We start from the raw sequence: 25,623 nt of genomic DNA on the forward strand, positions 1-25,623 counted from the left end.
CTCTTAGCTTATGTTGAGTAGCTGTGAGCAGGTGAGGGTTGGGGAGAGCTGGCGTCGCAGTGAGCAGGGTAGGCTCTGGAGGTGGCCAAATGTGGGTTCAGATCCCATTGTTTCCACGTGAAGGCTGTGTAATGTCAGAGCAGCAGCTGCACCTCCCTGGACCCTGTCTCCAACATGGGGCTCTTGAGACCTGCCTTTCAGTTTGTATGGGGATTGAGAGCGATAATGTACATAAAGTGCGTGGAGTGGTACCTGACGTGTTGTAAGGTCCCCTAATAAATGGCAAGGGGTAGACTCTGGGGCCCTGCATTCAATGGCACTCCCTCTTTGTCTCTCTAAGGTGTTTTGTGCCTTTGTCCTGGAACACAACAGCTAATATGCACAACACCCATCTGTGTGCCAGGACCATGCCTGAGGTGCCACCACTCATAAAGGTGGAGGTGGAAGCAGAGGGAGCCCAGAGAGGCCTCCACCTGCCACACAGAGTCTCCTCCTCCCTCCAGGGTCCTGCCCTGGTTAGCCTTCTGCACAGCCTGTGTGCAGGACCCTGCCCGGGCTGTTCTGGAAAGAGGCTTCCCAGGTGCGAGGCTCCGGGCCTGCCAGCCTGCCTTCCCCAGAGGCACTTCAGAGAGTCTTTGTTCCCCTGGGGACCTATTCAGGGCAGAGTCTGTCAGACGAGGAACCTGTTGCTATGTCTGGAAAACCCACTGATCTGGAGACAGCAGGTTTGGGAGCAGAGTCGGGAGACTGTGAGAGCTTCATCTCCAGAGTTCTCATGAGGCCCTGGCAGGCAGGGGGGGTGACTCCCCGCTGCCAGGGACTTACCTCTCTCTCTCCTCTCTGCTGGTCTCCTTGCCCAGCCCATGGAGCCAGCCAGCGTGTGACCTCCTGAATACTGGAGCAGGTGGCCAGACTGAGTGGCCTTTCATCTCTTGCTGTGTGGGGAAGAGAGAGGCCAGCGTCCCCGCCGTCCCAGTCCACCCCCTACCTGTGCTCACTTGTGATCAGCTTTGACAGCAAAGCCTGGGAGGAAATAGACCAGTGGGACTCAGGGACGTTGAGCAGCCCAAGGGGTTCGTTTCCTGGTCTCTTATCCCATTTCAGGACTGAGAAGATGGAAGGGCAGCAGGTGCCAGCCAGGTGGGGCCAGCAGTCCCTGTGGGAGCCCTACGTCCTGGCCCCCACAATGCCTCTGGTTCCTCCTCTGCCTGCCATGAATTTTTGTCAGAGATCACAAACCTAGCAATTCCCCCCTGCTCAGAAGCAGGGAAATATTTGGATAATTCTTAGAAGCATGATAGAGCTGCCCAAAGTACACTAAATCAGCTATGCAAATTAAGAGATATAGGTCAAAATCCTGTTTGTTCTTTGGCAGTGTAAAATTGCAGATTCCCCTGGCAAGCCTTGCACGGACACACCCATGACATCTGCCAGCACCCCTCTGCCTGGAGCATTTGTACATTGCTGTCGCCTACTCTCCTTACCTGGGGGCTGACCCCAGGGCCCCCTGCAAAAGGTGCCTCCCCCCACCGTGGCTCATTCTCCAGGAAGAAGAAGCTCTGCATGTCCCATGGCCTTTGGGTTAAGCAGTGGCATTGGGTGCGTTGAAGGGGGTGCTAGGGACGTGCCCACCACCCCATACCACTTATGTCTCCTTGTTCCTGCCTGGCAGTAGTTACTAGTTGGGAGTTCAGGCAAATCTGCTTTATTAAAAAGGAAATCCCCCAGGGAGGGGTAATACTGTTGAACTGCTTTTAGTCATGGACAATTTAGCGTGAATTAATTAATCCGATGCTTTCCGGGGTGACTGTAGAGTGAAAGGTGTGTTATAGATTGGAAGGGGCTTAGGGTCACTTGGGTGATAGCAGAGAGATGAGGAACGGAGCCCAGGGCTTTGAAGACAAGCAAGATCTCTGTTTTGCCAGCTTCCCTCTTCTTTGTCTTAGCCTTTTTTTTAAATGTACACTTTTTCGGGATCCCTGGGTGGCGCAGCGGTTTGGCGCCTGCCTTTGGCCCAGGGCACGATCCTGGAGACTCAGGATCGAATCCCACGTCGGGCTCCCGGTGCATGGAGCCTGCTTCTCCCTCTGCCTATGTCTCTGCCTCTCTCTCCCTCTCTCTGTGTGACTATCATAAATAAATAAAAATTTATAAATAAATAAATAAATAAATAAATGTACACTTTTTCATGGAAGTCCATCAAATATATCAACAAATGAATAAATCATAAATGTAAGGCGTTGAATTTTTACAGTGAACACACCCTTATATCCAACACCTGGGTTGAGAAACAGCATGGTTGACCCACTGAGACCCCCAGCTAGTCTCTGTGACCCCACGATCTCCGCTGCCCTGACAGCCAGTACCGTAGATAAGTTTGTCCCTTTCTGAAGCACATGAACGTGGAATCATACAGTATGCGTCTTTCTTTCTGTCTGGCTTTCTTTTGTACATCGTTCCCTCTGTGGGTGGGACTCATCCATGTTGTGGTGGTTGGTTTCATTGCTGTGCTGCATTGTGTGAATATACTGCAGTTTATCGATTCCGTGGTTGGTGGATGTTGGGATGTCTAGTTTTTGACTGTCATGAATAGTGAGGCCTCAGATATTCTTGGGCATAGCTTTCTTATTTCTCTCTTTTTAAAAAAGATTTTATTTATTTATTCATGAGACACACACAGAGAGAGGCAGAGACACAGGCAGAGGGAGAAGCAGGCTCCCCACGGTGAGCCTGATGAGGGACTCGATCCTGGGACCCCGGGATCACGCCCTGACCTGAAGGCAGACGCTCAACCTCTGAGCCACCCAGGTGCCCCTTATTTTTCTTTTACACCTCAGGTTGGATAGTGTTCTCCTGGGAACCCTTCTCTGACCTCAATCTGCAGGTGACCCTCTGTGTGCCCCTGTGCATGGCACGCTGCAGTACACCGTGAGGGCAGGAGCATTGAACAGTGAAATTTTTGGCTCCTAGGCCAGGGCGTGGCACTGAGTAGATGCTCAGAAGTGTTGGTTGAACTGAATGAGCGAACAGATTTTATGTATATCACAGTTTTGCCCGGGGCTTGTCTTTCTACCAGCTGGTCTAAGAAAAGTAGCTTCGGAAAGCTGTATGGGGAGGTCATGGGGCCCAACCAGGATTCCTCCCTAGAGACTGTTGCTGTCTGGGTCCTGAGTGCCCCTGAGAATGGGACAGGTCCAGAACCGTGGCCAGAGGTGCCTGGTTGGGCAGGAACAGCCTTTCCTGGAAGTTTCACAGAGACCTAGAGACTAAGCTGCTGCAAGGTGAGCTTCTGATCTGACTGTGTGTCTGAGGGCCCTGATGCCCTGGACTGCTCTGGACAGAGGCCTGTGGTAGCCAGCTGGGAGGGAGGAGTCATGAAGAACAGAAGAGAATAAAAAGACGCAGGAGGAAGGAGAAGAGGACGGGGGGCAAGAAGGAGAACAGGCACATGAGCAAATATTTTTCCTTTCCTTTCTAGAAGCAAGGCATGGATGGGGACAGCCACGTGGGCCCCTGTGATCTCTGGGGAAGCGAGTGACCTCGTGTTTGGGCTGTATTGTTTTCACTAGCAAGTGACAAAGTAGAAGCAGGAACACGAGCCCGGTAGAAATACAATGTCAGGGTGCCCTCGTGGGATGGGCTTTGTCTCCCTCCCCCCCCCTTGGTGCTTGGCAAACCCCTTCCACAGGCAGAGTGAGTCGCTTCTCAGGCTCTCTGGCTGAGCGGTGTTGATTGAGCAGGTTATTCTTTATTCATACACCTTTTGCTGAGCTGCATAGCAAATGTGCTGTAAATTTTAGTGCTTTAGAGAGAGAGAGCCTGATACATAAAACAGGACTCCCTCCCCTAATATCACGGAGGCTGGTCAAATTCCACATACATCAGAGCTATTTGGGGTGCCTTTGCTGGGTTTCCGAAGGAGACATCACTTCTTAAAGAAGATCCACACACAGAATAATTATTTCTCGGAGTGATCTGAGGCTAAAGCTGGTTTCATCTACTCATTTGGCTCAGCCCAGTATTTTCCCTAGTGAGGAGCACGCCAGAGTGCTTGAAGCCCACACTGCAGAAGGCTCCTTCTCCCTCCTGGGCCCCTTTGCCTGCAGAACCACACCTCCCTGACTCCCAATTATCTCGTTCCCGGCGATGGCATCTAAATCCCTATGTTCTGCGAGTATTTTTATTAATTCAACAAATATGTCGTGCTTACTGTCTGCCAGGCCCTCTCCTAAGCTCTTTCACAAATGTTAATTCACTTAACCTCCGCAGCTCTGTGAAAAGGCACGTATTTTTAACCCCATCTTCCTACGAAGGGAAACCAGGCACAGAGAAGTTAAGTAACCTGCCCAAGATCACACAGGTAGGCGCTGGCGGAGTTGGAATCTGTCCCCAGGGTCTGAGTTCTTCATGACCACGCTCTGCCGTCATCCTGTCTTCTAAAGTGGCGTGCAAAGCAGGGGCCTGCCTTTTTTCAGGAATGAGAAATAACTTTCTGTGCCTTTCTTTTTTTTTAATATTTTATTTATTTATTCATGAGAGACACAGACAGAGAGAGAGAGGCAGAGACACAGGCAGAGGGAGAAGCAGGCTCCATGCAGGGAGCCTGATGTGGGACTCGATCCCGGGTCTCCAGGATCGCGCCCTGCCAAAGGCAGGCGCTAAACTGCTGAGCCACCCAGGGATCCCCTCTGTGCCTTTCTTAACATTCTCCCTCTCCAAGTTGGGCCCCTGACCTCAGAAGAGCAGAGGGTCAGCTGCTGGGAAGTCGCAGGCCATGAGGTACACCTGCCCTGAAGCTCAGCTGAATAGGGAGCTTTCCACTGGTGGAAAAGGTGAACTTGGAGCCTAGGCCCAAACAGTCTGAGCTCTCGGCATCTTGAAACCTCAAGAGGTCCCTTTCTCCTGATTGTTCCTTTCTCTGCTGTCCAGAGAGAACAGAGAACCAGGAGTGATTCTCCATTCCTGCCCCAACCTGGCCGCCCCAGGCTCTTCCCCTGGTAGCACCAACGCGCACACGGTTGCTCCTTCTCGAAGCCTGGAAGTCATCTTATTTCCCGTTTCTTCAGGAGCTTCAGGAGTGGAATCACTGTCAGCTACCTCCTGAAAAGGTCTCAAAGGCAAGCATTAGTTTGCCTGCATTAGTTCATGTCATCCTTATCTCTCACCAGGACTTCGACACCATCCAGCTGATCGTCCCAGACTCCAGACTGAACCCTCTAAAACTGTGCAGGTTGCAATCAGAGTGATCTTTCTAGAGGGAATTCTGATTATGTCATGCGTTTACTTCTAACCATTCAATGACTCATGTTACCCTTAGGATAACATTCCAGTTTCTTAGCGTGGCTGCCAAAGCCTTCGATGACAGGGTCCTGCCTCCCTCTGGGCATCGTTTCTCACCGTTTACAGATCCCTCAAGATCCCTGTTTCCTCTCCCCTTCAGGCCATGGACGTGCTGTGACTCTTCCCGCCGCTCCCCTTCCCTCTGGTCGACTCCAAGCTTAAACCTCCTTGCTTCAAAAAAAACAACAACAACAAAAAAAAAACCAAAACCTCCTTGCTTCTGAGGCGTCCTCCTGATGTCCCGACTGTGGCCTGGGGACCCCTTCCCAGTGTTCCCATGGCAACCGAGCCACACTTCCTCCGTGATAACACTGTGCACCTTGTGTGTGAATGTGACGCTGCCTGTGTGTTTATCTGCTCTGCATAGTGTCTGTGTCCCCAACACCTAGTAGAGTGCTGGTTTTTGGGAGACAGTAAAACAAAACACAAAAGCTCAAAACATGTTAACGCGCGAGTGCTACATGAAAAGGCATTGACCAAGCAGTCAGGAGACTTGGGTTTTAGAACCTGCTCTGCCACCAATGCTGGACCTCGGTTAAGTCACTTTCCCTCTCCGATCCTCATTTTTGTGTCTGTGAGGTGAGGAGCCTGTGCTAGGTGGTATTTGCAAGGTTCCTTGCTGCCCTGAGATTCTGGGATCTGTCTTCACCAAGGGTTTGATTTTCCTCGACTGTTTTGACATTCCAGGCTGTGAGGACCCGCCGTCACCCTGCCCCTTTGCCATGTCCCTGTCCCTTCAGGATGTGCCAATAAGCAGAGCCTGGCTTCCTGGCTTCTTCTGGGCTCTGACATGGCCTTGGGTTCTCCTTGTATCCAGGACAAGAACGCCTGGAAATTCTCTGATGCCCTTCTTCTCACTTCATCTTGTTTGCTGTCAGAACATTGTAAATAGGAAGCTTCTAGTGCTGCCTTTGTGTCTGGATCATCACGGTAATCAATAGGAAGTCCTCCAGTTTCCATGCTCCTAAGGCTGCCCTTCCTCTAGCAGAAGTGGGAGACTCCCAGTGGCCGCAGCCCCCACCCCAGAATACACACAGCCTCATCAGCACTCTGAATCTTCAATGTTAATAGCCACTTAGCGTTCACAGCTTTCTCACATTTGTTTAGCACATTTACTGAGCGCCTGCTGTATGGCAGGCGTCGCTCCAGGTGCACTGCACACATAAAGTACAAAGGAGACAAAATTCTTTCTCTGGGGAGCTTTACACTGTAGAAAACGTGTGCCAGGGCATCCCATACAAATAACAAAGATAAATAAGTCAACAAATTTTATAATAAGCTGGGGGTGGTTAGTGTTAAGGGAAGAAAGGAAAAGTAGAACAGGGAGGATGAAGCCCTCCTGAGACAGGGATTTGAGTCAAGGCCCAGAAGAAGGTGAAGGCACTTGCCAGTCTTCTGGGGGAAGAATGTTCTAGGCAAAGGCGGGATGCACACAGAGGTCCCCAGGTGGAACCGCAAGGACTCAGCATTGCCCCTCAGAGCGCACTGCCGGGTGCATAGTAGGCCCGCCACCAGTATTGTGGGAGGTCAGAGCACAGGCTGCTGGGCCTGCAGCCAGACAGGCTACAATTAATCAGAACTGTGCCACGTACTAAATCTTCTCTGGTCCCGTGGGAGAAGCTGGCGGGTCTGAGTCAGACGTACCGTTTGCATCCTGGCCTGTCACTTATTAGCTTTGTGATCCTTGGCGAATTACTTACCCTTGCTGAATTTCTGTTTCTTCATCTTTTCAGGAGGGTTCCAAGTAGGGCCTCAGAGGGTTATTGTGAGACTGGATGGCGTGAGCATATGGAAGTGGCTAACTTAACCTGTGCACGTGTGGTGCAGAATGGGTGCCTGGTAATGTTAGTCCTGGGGACATCCTTCTTCTAGTCTCTGGGTCAGACATTTATTTTCTCTAAGTCCCAGATTCCTCTTCTAGAAACAGTACAGTCATTCCCATGCCGCCTCGTGCTTAGACTCTAACAACCCCCAGGTCCCACAGTGTGGCTAATAGTAATTTCAGCGTAGATGACAAGTTATCAGGGGCAGGGGCTCTGTGTTTACGTGTGCATGCAGAAGCGTATGCACGTATGTGTATATACATACGTGATTGTGTGTGGGTATGTGTACAGTTCTGCAGGACACAGGTGAGTAAATACTTCAAGGGCAAGGATGACACTGTCATTTTGCATAAGAGCTCATGCTTCCACAGACTAGGTGCTCAGTACATCCTTGTTGAATGAAAGAAATAGTGCTGATGAAAATGCTCTTTGCTGGATTCAATGTGTGGACCAAAATCAGTAGAGCTGTTTGCTTCTAAGTAGCAGGAATGTGGTGCCATTGTGAATTATATTTGGAATATATTCTGGAGGCTTAACTATGCTCCAGGCACTGTACTAAACACTTTATATGCATTTCTCATTTAAAACTGCCAACAGCCCTCTGAGGTTGGTTTTATAGATGAGGCAGCCCAGGCTGAGGGGTCAGTGTCTTGACCCCAGCTAGTAAATGAGGGAGCTGGGATTGGAAGCCAGCCTTCCAGAGCTGATGCCCCTGCCTGCTATTCTCATGGCTTCCTGAAATGTCACTGCCCCTTTTCATGGTCTGATTTCTTGGGAGGAGGAAGAGGAAGGCTGCTGTAAAGGCACTTCTCTGGTCCTCGGCAAGGCTTTTCCGGTAGAGGGGGAAAAGAGGAAGGGCTCAACTTTTCTTGCCGGGAAGAGACAGTGAAGGTGGTCAGAGACAAGGTTTGCTTTCTGCTGTGTATTGCCCGGAACTTGAGCACAGGGGGACACACAGCAGGCAGGAAACACATTAAATGTGGGGAGGACCGACTTCCCAACGCTTTCCTTCTCCACACAGACCCAAGGAGAAGCCAGCAGGCAAGGGGACCAGAAGCCAGCAAGGCTCCAGATGGGGAACGCTCCAGAAGCGCAGAAGAAAGGTCTTCCAGCAGACCACAGCTGGCTGTCCGGCCCAGTGCCCTCCACAGATCTGAGAGCAGCTTCAGATCTCAAAAGTTTGTCCTTTTTCTTTGGCTTCAGAGCATGTGGGAACTTGGTGGGAACATGAGAGCCTTGGGCTGTGTGCTTCTCTTTTAGATGCCTAGAGCCTACATACATGCACCTGGTGAATGTCTGTATGAGGGGTGCGTGTGTGTGTGTCTCCATCCTTTAAGACCTGCGTAATGGTCCTTTTCTACCGAGCCTCCTGGGCCGAGTGTATGGATGAAGAGATGAACCGTCTCCATGCCACCATGGTCTGTCGCAGCTTTGGGAGCCCATTGTCTACCCCGATCACTTGTGTATGTGTGTGTCAGGGGGTCGTGTGTCAGGGAGGGTGCCTTCCCTGGGGTGGAGCCCTTGGCCATGCTGGACATCCGTGGTGTCCAAGCTCACATAAGTAAGGTATCAGGCAGCGTGAAGCTGCTCTCAGATCTGTGGAGGGCGCTGGGCCAGACAGCCAGCTGTGGTCTGCTGGAAGACCTTTCTTCTGCGCTTCTGGAGCGTTCCCCATCTGGTGCCTTGTTGGCTTCCGGTCCCCTTGCCTGCTGGCTTCTCCTTGGGTCTGTGTGGAGAAGGAAAGTGTTGGGAAGTCGGTCCTCCCCACATTTAATGTGTTTCCTGCCTGCTGTGTCCCCCTGTGCTCAAGTTCCGGGCAATTACCCTCCTGCCGGGTTTTGTTGCTGAGCACAGCAGGTGGGCCTTGTTTGTAATTCACTTGCACCATTAACGCTGGGTTAGCACCATAAGGGCGACTGATCCATTCGGTGCCCCCAGCCCCAGATGCCACTTGATAGCAGGATGTGAGATTGGCTTGGGGGTCGAGGCATTGCAGAGCTCCGCGTAATGTGCTTTCTCCAGTTGAAGGCAATGAGAAGCTTGATCTATTGGCAGTCAGAGAGCGCACACCATCATCCACACTAATGGGAAGTCTGTACCCAAATACCAATCCCCCCACCACCACCACCTCCGGTGATTTGGCTCTGGACGATAATAGCAGTAGTCACAATAACACAATAACAGTTCTCAGTAAGCTCAGTACCAGGGCAAGCATTGTGCGCTTTCTGTTTGCAGCCGCGCTCTTAAGATCGTGGTGAACCTTTGAAGGCAACCTTAGGAAGGTCTAACATTTTCTCCATTTTGTGGGTAGGAAAACAGGTTTAGGGAGGTGACCCAGTTGCCCAAGGCCACTGCTAGTAAGAAGTAGAGCCTGGACTCAGGGAACTGTCTGAAGGGGACACAGAGCTTGTGCTGCTAACCACTGCCTTATCCTGCCTTCCTCCGGGAGGGATTATGTGAAGTTTTGTGAATGAAGATGGGGCAGGGGAGAGAGATCTCCCAAACTGCCATCCTAATTATTTTTTTTTTCCGCTAGCACTGATGTTAATATGAGTCACTGAATAGGAGAATGATGAATAAGATTAAAACATCCTCTATAGGTTCACTTTTATTAATTAATCATACATGTATTGAGCTCTAACTAGGTGGAAAACATTGTCCTTGGTGTTTTATAGAAAACAATGATAAATCATTCATCTGTTCGATCAGTCTGAGAGTTGGGGTGTCAGACATACATTCTAGGACCAAAGACAGGGAATAAAATGTTGGAGGGATGAGGGTTGCAGTGGAGGAGGTAAGAATGAAGAAACCACAGAGACCGATTTAGAAGAAAATCTTCCAGGGCACCTCAGTAGCTCAGCATCTGCCTTTGGCTCAGAGCATGATCCTGGGATCGAGTCCGACATCGGGCTCCCTGCAGAAAGCCTGCTTTTCCCTCTGCCTCTGTCTCTGCCTTTCTCTGTGTCTCTCATGAATAAATAAATACTTTTTTTTTTGTAAAAAAGGAAGAAAATCTTCCTGACTTTCTGATTACATGTTATGAAAATATTTTTGGACATTTAACGTCCTCTTTCATTTTTGGACGACCCTGTGAAGTAGATGGGGCCTGTAGCGCTGTCTCCCGGTTCATGGTTTTATGGGGAATGAAGGGGCGGGGGGGAGGGGGGGGGAGCACAGGACCCGCCCACACCACGGTCCTGCAGGGAACAGTGGTGAAGCCAGCTTTGAACACAGGCCTTCTGACTCCAAGACCAGACTCTTCCACAGAGTCACTCCCATCTGGGCCCCATCCAGGCTCTGCCGAATGATGTCCCGTGTCCTGCTGGAGCTGGTTCCAGAGCTGCCTGGGGCTCTGCTTTCTTTGGAGACCCATGAAGTCTATGCTCTGGCCCAAAGCTTGGCAGCCCAGAACCTTTCTTTTCCAGTCTGTGGGCAAACGTAGCACCCGTAGCACCCTGTTCAGCAGTACAGGGACTGTTCCCTTCAGGAATAGCTTCCTTCACTTTCTTGGCCCTTCCCGAGTGGCTAAGTGCCCACTCATGGGCCTCTCTGGCCTCCAGGCCATCTGGCACACCTTGATCACATTGATTCCCTTAAAGTACAGCTCCAGTATTCACCCGCCCCCCTTGCCCAGAAACTTTCAGGGGCTCTTTATTGCCCAGACGATAAAGTCCGAGCTCCTTGACCTTGGCATTCAAGGCCTGCTCGAATCTGACCCCAGCACTTATCTCTCTCTGGGAAGTGTGCCTCTGCCAAGCTGGTTGGTCACTGCCCTTTGGCCACCTCTTGCTTTTCCTGGCACCCTGCTGGAAGGTCTCCTTTCCTAAGCAGCGTGTGTCCACACTGTCCAAGAATCCTGCACACCTGTCCAGGCCCAGGGATGCTTTCTGCCTCTGTCTTCCCAGCCCTCCTTTCTCATTTGGTGACACGAAGTCTGCCCTGCCTTGTGAGAGCTGCTTTCTGACTGTCCCACGTCATGTGTTCACAAGCGTGCTGCTTGTGATGTCATGCTTTTCCAGGAAGCTCCTTGACGGCAGACAGCACACGGGAGAGAGCTGGGCTCCCAGGGTTATGTCATGTGCTCCTTTCATCCCGGCCCCTGGGCAGGGGATGCTGAGTGTGGGGACAGCTCCCCTGCTTAGCTAAGGAGGTCACGGTTCCCCCCACCCCCCGGGGTTGCCCTGAGACTATACATGTCCCTGGACTTCCAGTCCACAGACTTGCCTGACCTCTGGATTCCATGACCTCTCCAGGCTGTGGCAGAGGGAAAGTAATGGGACTTCGGCAGGCTGATTGAGAGCTGGGCTGTCCTCTGTGGCCTCTGACAAATGCAGAAGCCCGGGGCAGCTGCTGGAGAGTGTGTCCTCTGTGTCCCTAAACCCCTCACAGACTGGCTGAACATAGCCCCCACCTTACCCCAGTGTTTCTCCTTCAGAGGGAGGGCTCTCCTCTGGCCTGGGGCCTGGGATCCAGCCAAGAACCAGAGCCCAGGTGTGTGTATGGGGGGAGGAGTTTGCTCAGAGGTGAGCACTGACACTGCAGGTAGGCTGGGGGGTGGCTGTTGGGCTTGGGCTGTGGCTGGGAGGGGAGTGTGATTTCGGACCAGGCTCCAGGGTCAGCTCAGAACAGCCAGTGCCGAGTGGCCCATAAAGCCTGCAAGGGACCTGGACGGGCCCAGCAGTCAGTCGCTGAGCACGTGAACCTGAGGTGATTAGCTTCACTATACAGAGGAGGGGGACCCAGGCTCAGTAACATGCCCACGTCTTGGAGCCAATCATTGAGAAAGTTGGGATTCTTTATTGTTTTCTAAATTATTAATTAGATTTCTTAATTGAAAAAGCAATCCAATCTCTTAAAATGCACACAGTAGAGAACACTTTAGGATGAAAAGCAACTCTCCTTCCTACCCTGACTGCCGTTCCAGAGCCCTCTCCAGGGGGCAGCTGGCCAGCAGCCAGTGACTGTTCCCTGCCCCTCACAGAGCCTGGTGCCAGGCCTTCCCTAAGTAGACAGTAGTAGTGCTAACAGAGCAGGGTGGCGGGAAGGGGTGGATGGTCCCTCTGTGTGCTCTTTGGCAAGTCCCAGAGACTCCTTAGCTTGGATGACACCCATAGAATAAGTCCAACTGCTTTGCATTTTGAAGAGGACACCACCTGCTTTGTTATGCACCTTTATTTTACCATATCTAACTTTCTTGTCCTCCTCACCCCCCACTCCTCCTCCACCCCTGGAAGTGCCAGCCAAGGGGCTGGTCCTGGGCTTCCCCAAGGAACGCTACACCTATGGAGGGCTGCTTTGTTCCCTGTTCTGGCCAGGACTCCGAAAAAGAGGACAGGACCTTGCTCTCTGGTGTCAGAGACCCCAGATGCAGCAGGGCTTCCACTTGGGCATGATAGAGCTGTGCCAAGGGATGACTCCATATCTGTGACCCAGCAGCTCTCATTTCAGGACTTGCTTCTCTTCTTCTTCTTTTTAAGGATTCCATTTATTTATTTGACACAGAGAGAGAGAAAGCCTGGGAGCACAAGCAGGGGGAACAGCAGAGGGAGAGGGAGAAGCAGGGAGCCGGATGTGGGGCTCCATCCCAGGACTCTGGGATGGTGACCTGAGCTCAAGGCAGCCGCTCAACCAACTGAGGCACCCAGACAGCCTAGGGCTTGCTTGCTTCTTTATCACTAACATTCAGAGCCCTTTCCTCCAGCTTTGACCTCAGTGGAGCTGGAGATAGTGTACCATCACCCACGAGTCTGTAATAACCCGTCTCTGGCTTCAGAGAGTTAAATTCTGATGTACCTCCCCTCCCCCGTCACACGGCTCCCACCCAGCTCTCTTCAGATCTCCTTCTGGAAGGCTGCAGTGCATACAGCCTCACTCCAGGGCATGGCCAACCCTCTCCAGGATAGCCCCTGTCCTCCCCACACCCAGATAGATCCCGAGCAGGGAAGGGAGAGCTGTGTCTATCCGGAGGCAATTAACACGCTGTCCCTAAAAAGCGGTTTCTCTCTGTGTCTGTCCCCTGCTCACTCTCTATTTCCTCTGTGGACACTCCTGCAAGGCCTCTCTGCTCTAAATGTGTTACCAACAGCTCCAGCACTGGGCAATTTTATTTCAAAGCCTCGGCTCATGTGGTCTCTGCTAGGCGTCCTTTCCCCCTGGGCCAAGCCTGGTGGCCTCAGATAAATGCCAGGGACGTTTTTCACCATCCTGAGCCAGCCTTGGCCTTCACATCCTACCCTGGGATCCTCTTCCCGCCTTCCCCAGCTCACTGAGACTGGTGATTAACTCCCCATCTTCTCACCTCTAACCACTTCCTTTGCATTGAAAGGGGATCGAGATGCAGTGGTCCCTTGCCTTGTCTGCGAAGGCCGCTGGGTCCAGTCCAAGGTTCACGGAGGCAGTTGGCTTTAGATGCAGAGCTGTATCCAGGAGCTGGGGGTGCCTAATGGGGGAGACTGGACATAAATACAGCAGATCAAGAAGATGTTTCGGCTTCCCACCCTCGTGGATGCCTCGCCATTTCTGAAACGCGCTGCGCTGGCTGCCACCTGAGGCCTCTGGGTCTCCTCCGTGTTGTTCCTCTGTCTGGGATCTTCTTCTCCCTGTTCACTGTGTCCCCTTTGAGAGACCTGGCCAACTCAGGTCAAACCTTTGTCCTCAGGGAAGCCTTCCCTTCCCACCACATGAGGTCCCCCTGCCATGCGCTCTGTAGCATCCTGCACTTTTCCTTCGTTGTCTGTAACTATGGCATCTGGTTACCTGGATGTGGGATTAATATCCCTCCCCTGACTGTACGCTCCAGGGCCTGGACAGGGCCTGCTAGTAGGCACTCAGTAAAAATATTTGTTGAATGAATAAAGTATAAATCTTGTAGTGCTATTGAGTATGTTCATATGCTTTGGCCAGCCTAGAGGAAAGGAACAATATACACCATTGTGCTTAGAAAGCACTTCACTCATCTGCAAAGAAATGCTCCACTCATTTTCTCATTTGGTTTTCTTAGCAACCCTGCAAGGGAGATGGTAGGAGTATAATTTCCCCATTTTACAGAAGAGAGGTTAAGAGATGAGTCCAAGATCAGCTCTCCACCTCCAATCCCTGATTTTTTTTTTTTTTTTTCTCCTCTGCTAGGCTGGATCTGAGTAAGGAAGGAAGACTGATTTCAGGGAAAACTTCTGGGATGGGCTTGACTTGGAGCAGCATTCTGGGGATGAGAGGGCTGTGCATTAATATTGGCTGGAGGCATGGGAGGCAGTCTTGTTGGGCGAAGATGCAGATGCGGTTTGGGATACATGCATATGGGGCTGGAGGGAGCCCTGAACAAGGGTGGAGAGAGGAAAGAAAGGAAGTTCACATTGATCCTATTACAGCCAAAACCTATTGCAGCAGCTTTTCAAGGGAGGTGCCATTGTTGCCCATGGTTTACATTCGTGGAAATGGAGCTCTTAAGTAACCAGTTTAAGGACACATAGTGGCATCTGGGATTAGAAACCAAGTATGTCTGCTCAGGCCCCTGGTGAGGGGCCACTCTTTTGAAGTGGATTGAGGGCTTCAGTCTGAAATCTACACGGGGAGGTGGCTTGGAGGGGAGAAGAGACTGGTTATTCCTTACGTTTTGCTCATTAGTGTCTGAGGATGGGGGACAGCTACCCCTAGACACATGCCCGCGGTGCTAGCCGATGCCTGGGGATGCTGTGCCGCCTGAATACCCTTCCCTAATATCAGGCCTGGGCTGGGGCCAGCCACTGCTCTTCAGTTTATCCTGACGAGTCAGACCAGGTCCAACTCCCATGCCAACGCAAGTGTTGGCTAACCTGCCACATTGTAACTCATCACTAACGCCTGGGCGCATCTCCTGATGGTAAATCCTAACAATTGAGGACACCTGGGCTGATCATTTTGCCAAGGGACATACTCAGACTCATTTCTCTTTGCTTGCTTCCTCCGATGTGAAAAATGTGCAAATGGGCCCTAGATCTGCTTGGATTTAACTCCTCTCTTTCAACATCATGATAATCATTATAATCACAGCCCAACATTTCTTCAAGTGCCAATTGTGTGCCAGGTTCTGGGATGCAGAGAGAAGGGATGTATAGAGAAGAGTGAGGAAGAACAGGTCTTGGAGCTGGTGGCCTGGCACTCCCATTGGCCAGCCAGGTGACCTTAGGAGGCATCATTCAACCTGTGCACCTTTAGTTTCCACATCTACAGGTGGAGAAGGTGAGAGAATCTGCCTCACAGGGCTCTTCTGAGGAGCGCTGTGGCTGAAATAGTCCTTTTTATGTAGTAAGTATATATTCAGTAAATGTAAGCATGAAGTATAATTTCTAGAACTGTGGAATTACACCACTTAAAAGATTATCTGGGCCAATTCCCTCATTTTTACAGAATAAGAAACTGAGGCTCAGAGGAGTATCTCCCAGAGCCAGTGAATACCCAGGTCCCTGCCTCCCGGGACAGGCCTGGGTCCTGGCATCACACTACTTTCCAGAGAGAGAATACTTACCTGTCCTGCCCAGCAGCATCAGGTTCCAGAGTTTGATTCTCCCTCAAGGGGACCACAGAGCCGGGGGTGGCCCTACTCCCTTGCCCTGGCCACCCTGCCACCCAGCGTACTTTGTCCAAGCTGCTGGCTGCGCTGGAAGTGTCATCCAGTTGGGGGGTTCAGAACAGCAGAGAAGCCCACATCCATTTGTCTTGAGGAGCCCGGAGCGTCATGAGGAGTAATCAGGATCTTGTTGCTCACAGACGAGAGAAAACCTGTAATTAATCTGGCTGCCCCTCTGATTTCCTCTGTCATCTCTGCCACCAAACACCGTCTGGCAGCTGTCGGCCTCCTCTCAGACCCACCCTGGAAAATCACGATTAATGGTGTAACAGCCCAGTGAGGACGAGAGAGAGACTGGCAGAGGGACTGCTGACAAATCAGGAGAGGAGAGGCCACTTAGCACAGCTGGGCCAGGGGTCCAGGCAGCATGCTCAGGGCCTGAACACAGTGGGCTGGCGGTGGGCTGTGCTGTCTCTGTGTTGCACCGGTGTCAGTTGGGGATCTACACTTACTGAGCTTCTGAGTGATACGGGCACTATAGCAAAGTGTGTCAGGAAGATATGTGCACGAAAGAGATGTTCCCCTGCTTCCCGGGAGCCTATGGCCTGGTCGTGGAGAGAGGATGGAATTTAAGCACAGGGTTAAACGGCCACTCGCTCATGCAAGGCTTGAGCAAGGGGTGTTTGCGGTCCCAGGGAGCCGGGCGCTGTTCCTGGTGCTGAACACCCAGCAGTGAGTAAGGGGACGAAGAGCCTGCCCTCAGGGCGCAAGAAATCCAAGTAGAAGCACGGAAGTGAGCCAGAGATGTCTGGACACATTTGTCTGGATCCTCTGGCTTGGGGAAGCTGACCTGTCCTGAGATTCTGAAAAAAAAAAAAAAAAAAAGAAAAAGAAACAGAAAAAGAAAATTAGGTTATCCTTCTGGAACAAGTGGGGACAAGTGGTTTTTGGTGTTTGGATGAGGAAATGCCCCTGGGCAGGTAAGCAGTAGGGCCAAGGTGGGGACGTGGCACATCCTCTCAGTGCTCACGGGGGCGGTGTGTAGTCACACTGCCCTGCATCACGGACTGGAGCAGGGCTGGAGCTTCCCAGGACAGCCTGTGCCGCAGAGAAGTGGGGTCTGGGTTGTAGGTTCCTTGTGGGCAAGGGCTCCAAATGTCAGTCACGGTCTGCTTCATGCTGCCAGAGCCTTTTCCCACGTATGTTATCTGACTGGATTCTTTCATTATTTCCACAGATATTTTTTGAGTGCCTACTATGTGCCAGCCTGTGCTAGGCATTGGAGACACAGGTGGAAAATTGCAGCGTGTTACCCGCTCTCCTGGTGCTCATCACCCTGTGAGGTAGGCATTGCTACTCCCGTGTTACTGACGAAGAGGTGGGCTTTGAAAGAGGTAGGCCGCCTGAGAGTGTTCCCTCAGCGAGGTCCGGAGCCACACCCAGCCTGGCTTCCATCCCGGGGTGGCCACAGCAGCAGAGCTGTCCCCATGCTGTCTGGAGCAGTGTCCTCAATGACCCAGGAAAGGGCTGCATTTTGACTGTTAGCCTTCCAAGTTCCCCGAAGTCCAGGAGTGAGGCCCAGCTCTGGTTAGGTGGAGACAGAGACCCTCAGAGATCCTGCTCTGAACTTAAATTCTGCTAGAAAAGAGCAGTACATGCTTGCTTCCCCCTCCGTGCTGTGATCCCTCCTTGCCCAGATCCACACCATGATGTCCACTTGGATTGTTTGTTGTAACCACAGCAGATACACAAAATGTACAAGTCAAATGGGAATTTATTTCATACTTGTGTACACTTAGTCTTTTTTAAAATGACCCCTTTATATTTTTAACTAAATTACCGCCAACACGGGGCTCAAACCCATGACCCCAAGACCAAAAGTCATGTACTTTACTGACTGAGCCAGCCAGAGCACCCCGGCCCATGCCTTTTTTTTTTCTTAAAGATTTTATTTATTTGAAAAAGAGAGAGTAGGAGCAGGGGGGAGGGGCAGAGGGAGAGGGAGAAGCAGATTCCCTGCTGAGCAGGGAGCCCCACCTCCATCCCAGGACCTGAGATCATGACCTGAGTCGAAGGCAGATGCTTAACGGACCAAGCCACCCAGGTGCCATCAATCCATTTTTAATGCCATCTGTTCATTTATTCATTTGTCCAGTATTAATAGAGAACCTACTATGTGCCAAATAGCATGCTAGATGCTTGTCACAGTCCCTCCTATCACTTTTGATGGTTCTGTGGGAAGACAGCATCCTTGTAGCAGGTTGTGTGCCTTAAGGACGAATATTTCAGGTATGGTGGCAACATATGGGGAAGGGATCACAGAGCCTCAGAGGAGAGATAATGCATTGATCCTGTAGAAAACTGGTTCCAGGCCATCAGGGGTTGAGACCACATCCCACCTGGAAGTTCATACAGAAGTGGCATATTGGGGAAGTCAGGGCTTAAGCTCTGGTGGAGTGTCAGGTGCAGTGGGCTGGATGGTCTGGACAGGTGAGTAGGAGCCAAGTCATGAAGGGTTTGCCTGTTGGAGTGAGGAGCGCCCTTGATCCCTGAGGCAGCAGAGAGCTAGGCGAGACTGGGCCTAGGTGTGTCATTATCATGTTTGCGTTTTAGCAAGAATCCCTGCTACCCGGCTGCTATGGCCAGGGTCCAGGTCATGGCTGATAGACATCTGGACAAGGGTGGGATGGAGGTGGGAGTTCATGGTGATGCAGAGACAGTCATGGTGTTTAGGAGGCAGAGCTGTTGGGATGTGGTGACTGATCAGAGTAGGGTGTGGGGAAGGAACAATCTGGGGCGACTTCAGCTTTCAGGGTTGGGTGATGAGTAGGGTGTGGTGCTGCCTTCCAAGAAGAAGGGTGTAGGAGAAGGAGCAGGTGGGTGCGGTGGAGAGGTTGTCTTTTGCCTAGAACGAGGTGGGTCTGAAGTGCTCTGCAACATCCAGAGAATGGTGGAGACGGCTGTATTGTGCAAGAACACTGGGCATGGGCCGCTCATTTAGAAGCCACACCATGCGGGCGGGCGGTGAGGAGCCACAGCAGGAGGGAAAACTCCCCAAGGAGGGACAGGGTTAGTGGGAAGGGGGCCTTGGTGCTGTATCTCCCGGATAATTTCTTTTCCCTCCCTAAATTATTTAAATAGTTTTAGTTGATAAAAGCTGCCCTTTTTGATTCTAAGACCAGATTCATCTAAACATTAAAATGAAAACAAGACCTCAGATTTCTTTGTGCTTTCTTATGATAAAGAATCTGAAAGCTTCATCTTCCTGCTCCTCTGTGTAAACAGTGAAGCTATACAAGGAAAGCCTGTGGAATCAGAGACTGGGCTGTCCCTGGCTTCGCCTCGTGACAGCTGTGTGACCTTGAGGTAGGCACTTGACCTTTCACAGGCTCAGCTTCCTCAGCTGTAATAGAGCTTGTCTCGTGGATTAAATAAGAAGGAGACCGTGGAAAGAATTTTGCAAACCAGCGGGGCTTACAATCATGTAACACCATGGTTCTCTGTATTCCTGTAAGGTTTGGAAGGGGATTATTGCTCATCTTTATGCCCTGGGTTATACGGTCGAGGCCCCAGAGCAGCCCAGGACCTCCGTCACCGTAGTGCTTGCACGCTATCTCCAGGGTCAACTAGGCTTTAGGGCCATGAACGACAAGAGTCAGGCCTGCACGAACTGAGTGTAGTTGTGTCATCAAATAGAATTTACACAGGCTAATCTGACACCTATTTAGCAGTCTGAATAATAATTACCGTGCGGCGTGCTGATCGGGCATAAATGGAAGGCATTTGACATAAATGATTATAGTTAGTATTGCTTTTATATAGCCCAACCAGATTTTTACAGTTCTTTCCTCTTTGACAGCGGATTTATTTATCCATTCAACAAATATTTCTTGAGGCTGTAAAATATGCCAGGTCCTGTTCTGGGCCCCATGGAGACAGACGAACAAGATTTCTGCCCCCTTGCCCCACCTCCTTTGTTTGAGCTTGCATTCCAGTGGGGAGATAATCACTGAACAATCGACTTTATCCATAATGAGTAAGAATGTCAAGCTTCTCTTGAGACTGTGTTTGCTGTCATCTATCCTTGCACCAACACCTACGAAGGAAAGGACAGAGATTCTGGGCCTGATCGGCCAACAGCACAGTTGCCTTTGTGCTAGTCCTTTACCTTTTGTTAACTCTGACTCCTGATTCCGGGTAATTGCTTGAGGCCTTCTGCTCATCGAACAAGTATGTACTGTGCATCTGTTGTGTATAAGTACGGCAGCACACTGGCAACTGTCCTTGGCCTTGAGGAGTCCACACTGATTCCCCATGTGGACACCCAAAGGCAGCAGAAGTGGGAGGAAAGTGCTGTTAGAGTCACTGTGACCTGCTGTCGTGGCATATAGAGAGGCTCCAGACTTTGGCAAGTGGCAGGGGTCGGTGAGGGGGGCAACAGGCCGATGGAACCAGACCAGGTGTGCTCAGGAAGCTGCCAGGTGCTGGGTGTGGCTGGAAAATCAATCAAGGGTGTGGTGCTGGGGAGCATCATTAAATGAAGACCTACTAAAGTATGCAACACACACACAGGAAAGTGAATATAAGAAACAGGACATCGTCAGCACCCTCCAGAAGACCCCACATGTTTCTTTCTAGTCAGTGCCTGCCCCCAAGAATAAACCACCTGCTGGGCTACTAACAATTTTTTGTACTTTTTTATAGAAAGAATCGTAGTAAATGGGTTCTTCTGTGCCTGGTTTCTTTGCTCACATTATGTTTATGAGGTTCATCCAGACAGTTACATGTAGTTGTTAAGTATTTTTATTTCCATGTAACTTTGTTGTGTGACACATAGTATTTCTCCATTCTGCTGCTGAACATCTGGGTAGTTTCCAGTTTGGGGAAATGCAAAGTGCTGCTATGAATATTCTGATACATCTAATGCATCTGAGCACATACTTGTACATTCTGTTGGAAGTACACTTATTGTGGGGTTACTGGGTCCCTAGGATCTATGTAAAGCTCTGGGTTTTGAGGCCAAAGAGACCAATTTTCAAAAACAGTTATATCAATTCATGCTTACGTTGACACTGTACGAGAGTTCAGTTGCTCCATGTCCTTGTCAACACTTGATATTGTCTTTTTAAAAAAGTCATTCTGGGAAGCCCTGATGGCTCAGCGATTTAGTGCTGCCTTCAACCCAGGACGTGATCCTGGAGACCTGGGATCGAGTCCCACGTCGGGCTCCCTGCATGGAGCCTGCTTCTTCCTCTGCCTGTGTCTCTGCTCCCCCCCCCATGTCTCTCATGAATAAATAAATAAATCTTTTTTAAAAAAGTCATTCTGGTCGGTGTATAGTAGTATCTTTTTAAAAAAAAATATTTTATTCATTTTAGAGAGAGAGGCAGAGACATAGGCAGAGGGAGAAGCAGGTCCCATGCAAGGAGCCCGATGTGGGACTCAATCCCAGGATCCCAGGATCACGCCCTGAGCCAAAGGCAGATGCTCAACTGCTGAGCCACTCAGGTGCCCCTGGTCAGTGGTATCTCATTGTGGTTTCAAATTGCATTTCCTGGTGCCCAGGGAAGTTGAGACTCTTTTCACATGTTTATAGGCTTTTGGACATAGTTCCTAGCAGAGTGTCTGTTCTAGTCTCTTGCCCATTTTTCTTTGGATTCTCTGTCCAGGGGGTGGGAGGAGGAAACATTTTAACACTACTTTCCTAACCAGGGGTGACTCAGGATTAGCATATCCAGGTGTTTACCAGCCCCACGTGACCCACTGATGGGGTGCAGACTCTGTTCCTAGGGTGTCAGAGGTCTCAGGGAGGGGACAGCTCCCATACTGCTGGGGGGAGGCAGTCCCCTCCAAGGCTCTGGTTTGTCATCAGAGGTCGATTGGCCTCAGGAGGAAGGGGGTTTGGTGGACAGAAGATGGGGAGGGGTTAGTTTCCAGCAGGTGGCAGGGGCAGATGTGGAAATCAGCTGATGCCCTGGTATGTGTGGTTCTGTCCTCAGTATTTGCTAAGAATAGACCTCTCTCATCTGGGCCAGGGAGGGACTGACGGTGTCCAGCCCATCCTTTAGGCCAGGGCTGAGCACAGCTGCTTTCCTCATGTTATCTTGGGCCGCAGCTCAGCTCCACCACCTGAGTGTTGTCATGCTCATTTTACCTGTGAGGGAACGGAGTTGAGTGGTGGAGGGAAGTCCTCCTGAAGTCCACCTCGCTAGCATGTGGAGGAGCAGAACTTGAACCCAGCTCCTTCCCCACGTCACTCCCCAGTGAGGGGGTACATGTGGCGTGTCCCTGGGCAGTGGCACCACCTTGCCACCTCTTCCTCTTCTGCTCACTCATGGCTCTTGTTTCTTAAGAGCAGATAAAGGTTTTCATCCCCGATTAGAGATCTAAAAACAGTGGAGCCCCTTCCATCATTCGGCCACAGTTACTCCCATGTGCCCCCAATTTGATTTGAGGGGTGGGAGTTAGAACCTGAGCCTTCTGTGGGCCTGGCCTAGGGAGGAAGAGCGGAGGCCCCGAGCTGGCCAGCAGTGCTCCCGCAGGCACTACTAGCAGCTCTGCAGGGGACCGTGGGCCCCTCCCCACGGAGGCTCCGGCCTGGTAGCTCTGGTCACAGGGCCTGGTGGGTGGCTACCTCTTGGGGGCAGAGGACTCACGCGCTCCCACCGCTCTCTCACAGAGTTATGTCATGCCCAGACCAGCAGAGGGCTCCATGAGGATTTATAGAAGATGCCCCGCGTCTCGGCGCCTTTGGTGCTGCTTCCCGCGTGGCTCGTGATGGTCGCCTGCAGCCCGCACTCCTTGAGGATCGGTAAGTGCTGCTCGTATGGCACCCTGGGGGCAGCCCAGAGCTGGCTCCTGTCCCCTTCTTACCCCAGGTGTCCACGGGGGACATCTGGTCCTGCCCTGTGCCCTCCCTGGGTACAGCTGGGCTCGCAGTGGTGGTAGGGGCTGGCGGGGCTGGGGGTGAAGGTGCACTGCCCCCTTGTGAGAATAAAGATGCTGCGTCCCTGTTACAGTCTGTGACTTACTCAGCCGGGCACACTAAGGTGCAGCTGTCAGGTGAAGGAGGAGGATGGGAATGGCCGTGGGGGTTCTAAATCCAGGGCTGGAAATTAGGGCAGAGATCACCTCTCCTCTCCTCCGATCAATCCAAGAAGGCTTCCTGGAGAGTGTGCCTCAGATAGTCAGGGAGTGCGCTCGGGGCCCCTGGCCGGCTGCTTGGCAGGGCCCTCGACTTGGTGTGTCTCCCGGACTGCTGCTTCAAGGCCACGTGGATGACACATGCTCTCTCCCCGGCCTTGCTGCTGTGGGGGTGCCCACTCTAGGCGTGGGCAGGCAGTGCGGCTACCTACCCTGTCAGCAGCAGCCTGGTTCCTGGAGCAAGGCCTTGCTCCCCAGGGAATCCGGGAGTGCCTGGGACGTCCAGTGCCTCTTCTTCCCCAGGACCCTGCAGGGCTCGTTAATGGCAGGCTGAGGCACTGCTAACCTGGGTTGTAGGGACACGGCCCCAGCTGCAGGGAGAAATATGGGCCATCAGATGACAGCCTAACACTGATGTGGGGTATCAGGGACTGGGGGATTGCATGTATATGGGGGTGGGGGTCAGTGAAGACAGATGGGGGGGGGGCGTGCAAAGCATTGAGAAGCCTAGGCAGGTGGGCCTTTGGTCCTAAGAGGGCTGGTTGAACAGTAGGACCCCTGGGGCATGGCTAAGCAACAGCCCTAGAAGGACTCAAACCTAGGCAGGTTTTACAGACAGGTACCCATCTGGTGCCCCTCTTCCTAGACTGGGGTGGGGAGCCAGGTGTGGGGGGGAGTGAGTACTGCCAAAGGCAAGATCCTAAATCTAAATTTGAATCTGAAAGCGTTAGAGCTGATTGGGAAGGAAGGTATCTCGATGCCAAGTCCCAGGGAATTGGCTTAAAGCTGTAGAATTCCTCCGGTTGCAATCAGGCTGGGTCCTGAGTCCTGGAGGCCGGCCTGCTGGTGGTGGTCAGGAGGCCGAGGGTGGGCAGAGGCAAGTCGGAGGCGGAGACCCTGGCTAGGCCATGCACCGCGGCCCAGAGGCCGAGCTGCGGGTCTCCGGGCTGCCTGTGTGAACTTGCGGGCACACCTCTCCATGCATATGCAGCAGCGGCTGATTGGAATCAGAAATGCAGACAGGTGACTTCGTTCTTCCCCTCACCCTGCCCTCGGCTCACCGCTCCGCATGCTTAGAGAAAAGGAATTAAAAACAAAATCTTCCCTCCCTCTTCCCCATTCACTGCTGCCGAAAACTTCAAAACCTAATTTAATTCTGCTTAGCAGCAATGCAAAACGGTTCGTATCCTTAAGATGCTTAATTTATAAGATGCCTACAGTTATTCAGCGTTTGCTGCAAGGTTTTCTCCCCCTCTAAATGAGTGGATAAAGCGGTAACCCATCAATTTCCATTTGTCGCTAATGGGAAGCGGAAAGGGATTGAGCCAGAAACAGCAGCGCCTCATGGCCTTGGCTCTCCTGACACTTGTTCCCCGGGAGGGAAGCAGAAACTGGAGCTGACAGTTCCCTCTCTTGGCTGCTACGCTGACAATAGAAGGCTTCAAAGGGACCCCCTCCTGCCCCCGGACCCACTCCTGGAGCATTGCTTGTCCGGTTCTGTCAAGATGCTGTTGGCCCTCTGTTTTGGTTCACGCCGGGCCACTTGCAGCCGAGTTCCAGCCAGGCGCCCTGCTGGCTGGCAAGGTCAAACCGGGCCTGATCTCCCGCCGAGGCCAGGAAGCAGAGTTAAGCCAACAAAGGGAAAGAAAAGAAAAGGAAAACCAAGCCCGGCAATGCCAGAACCCATTTTCCTGTCTCCTTGGTTATCCTGGGAGCCAGGAGCTTTCTCAAGTCTCCCAAACCTAATGGACGGAAAGGTGCTAATTACTGTGGACTCCAGAGGGGATCTGGAGTGGAGTAGGGATGGGAAGAGAAGTAGGTCAAGAAAACAAGTAGCTGAGCTTGGCAGCAGGCAGCCTTGAGTGCGAAGGGCCAGGCCAGCGCTGGTGCTGCTGGCGTCTCCAGCGTCCTCCAGGGGCGCACGGGGAGGGAGGGGAGGGATGCTGCTCCTCCTCCTTCCCAGGGCTCACTTCTCCCTGCGTTTGGTGCTTTCTGGGGTTCCTTCCAAACCCCTCAGCCTCAGGATGCATAGCTGTAAGAGCGAGGCTGCAGGAAGGGATGGGGAATCTCAGAGATGAATTGTCCCGCCTGCTTCGTCCTCAGCCTGCTTGTCTGCTCGTGACAATATGGATGTTTGTAAAGGGGCGGCCAAACCCATTACCCTGCCTGGGGACTGCTGTTTTTCATTCAAGTGAGGCACGGGGTGGGAGATACAGCCAAATTGTCTGTTACAGTGCCCAGTGTTTACCCCCTGAATGAGATTTTGGGTAAGAGAAAGGGATTTTATTTATGACTATGAGGCTGCCCACATAAATTCCCCAAACTCTCTCACATATGTCAGCCCCCTTCAGTCATTTATCTTCTGGAAATGTCTTTTGATTTTGCTTCTGTCCCTTGGGGTTCTCTGAGTGATGACTATGGGATCCACAGTTAATAAATGCTCCGAGAAGACCCCACCGCATCTCTCCCCCTGCCCTTTATTACTTTGAGGGATCAGCATCCTATCTCAGAGCCCTAAAGGATTCTGAGGTTCCCATTCCCCACGCAGCTTATTTCACACATGAGGAAGGAGGCCCCAAGGGGACATCGCGAGTAGGTGGCCGGGCTGGTGGCAGCCCACGCTAGAGCCCTGTCTCCTTGACTCCTCTTGCACTGCTTGCTTCGCCGCCCACCAGCGGGCTCCCCTGGCCACTGGGGAAGCAGATTCGCCATCAGCAGGGTTGTCGCTGGTGCTTTTTTTCCCCCCAGCCTGTTCCTGACATTAGCAAATGT

At 51.8% G+C, this 25,623-nt stretch overlaps 1 protein-coding gene across 2 annotated transcripts in view; it reads left to right on the plus strand.

Moving 5' to 3' along the window:
* GRIK4 (glutamate ionotropic receptor kainate type subunit 4) overlaps positions 1 to 25,623 on the plus strand; it is a 423,105-nt gene that overhangs the window by 107,428 nt on the left and 290,054 nt on the right. For both annotated transcript variants that reach the window (XM_072822392.1, XM_072822393.1), the window contains exons 3-4: positions 16,946 to 17,051; positions 22,388 to 22,519. In XM_072822392.1, coding sequence (XP_072678493.1) covers positions 22,438 to 22,519 — 82 coding nt within the window. In that variant the 5' untranslated portion in view covers positions 16,946 to 17,051; positions 22,388 to 22,437. The remainder of the gene's footprint in view (positions 1 to 16,945; positions 17,052 to 22,387; positions 22,520 to 25,623) is intronic.

Source organism: Canis lupus, chromosome 3, assembly GCF_048164855.1.
Source record: "Canis lupus baileyi chromosome 3, mCanLup2.hap1, whole genome shotgun sequence".
Taxonomy (NCBI): domain Eukaryota; kingdom Metazoa; phylum Chordata; class Mammalia; order Carnivora; family Canidae; genus Canis; species Canis lupus.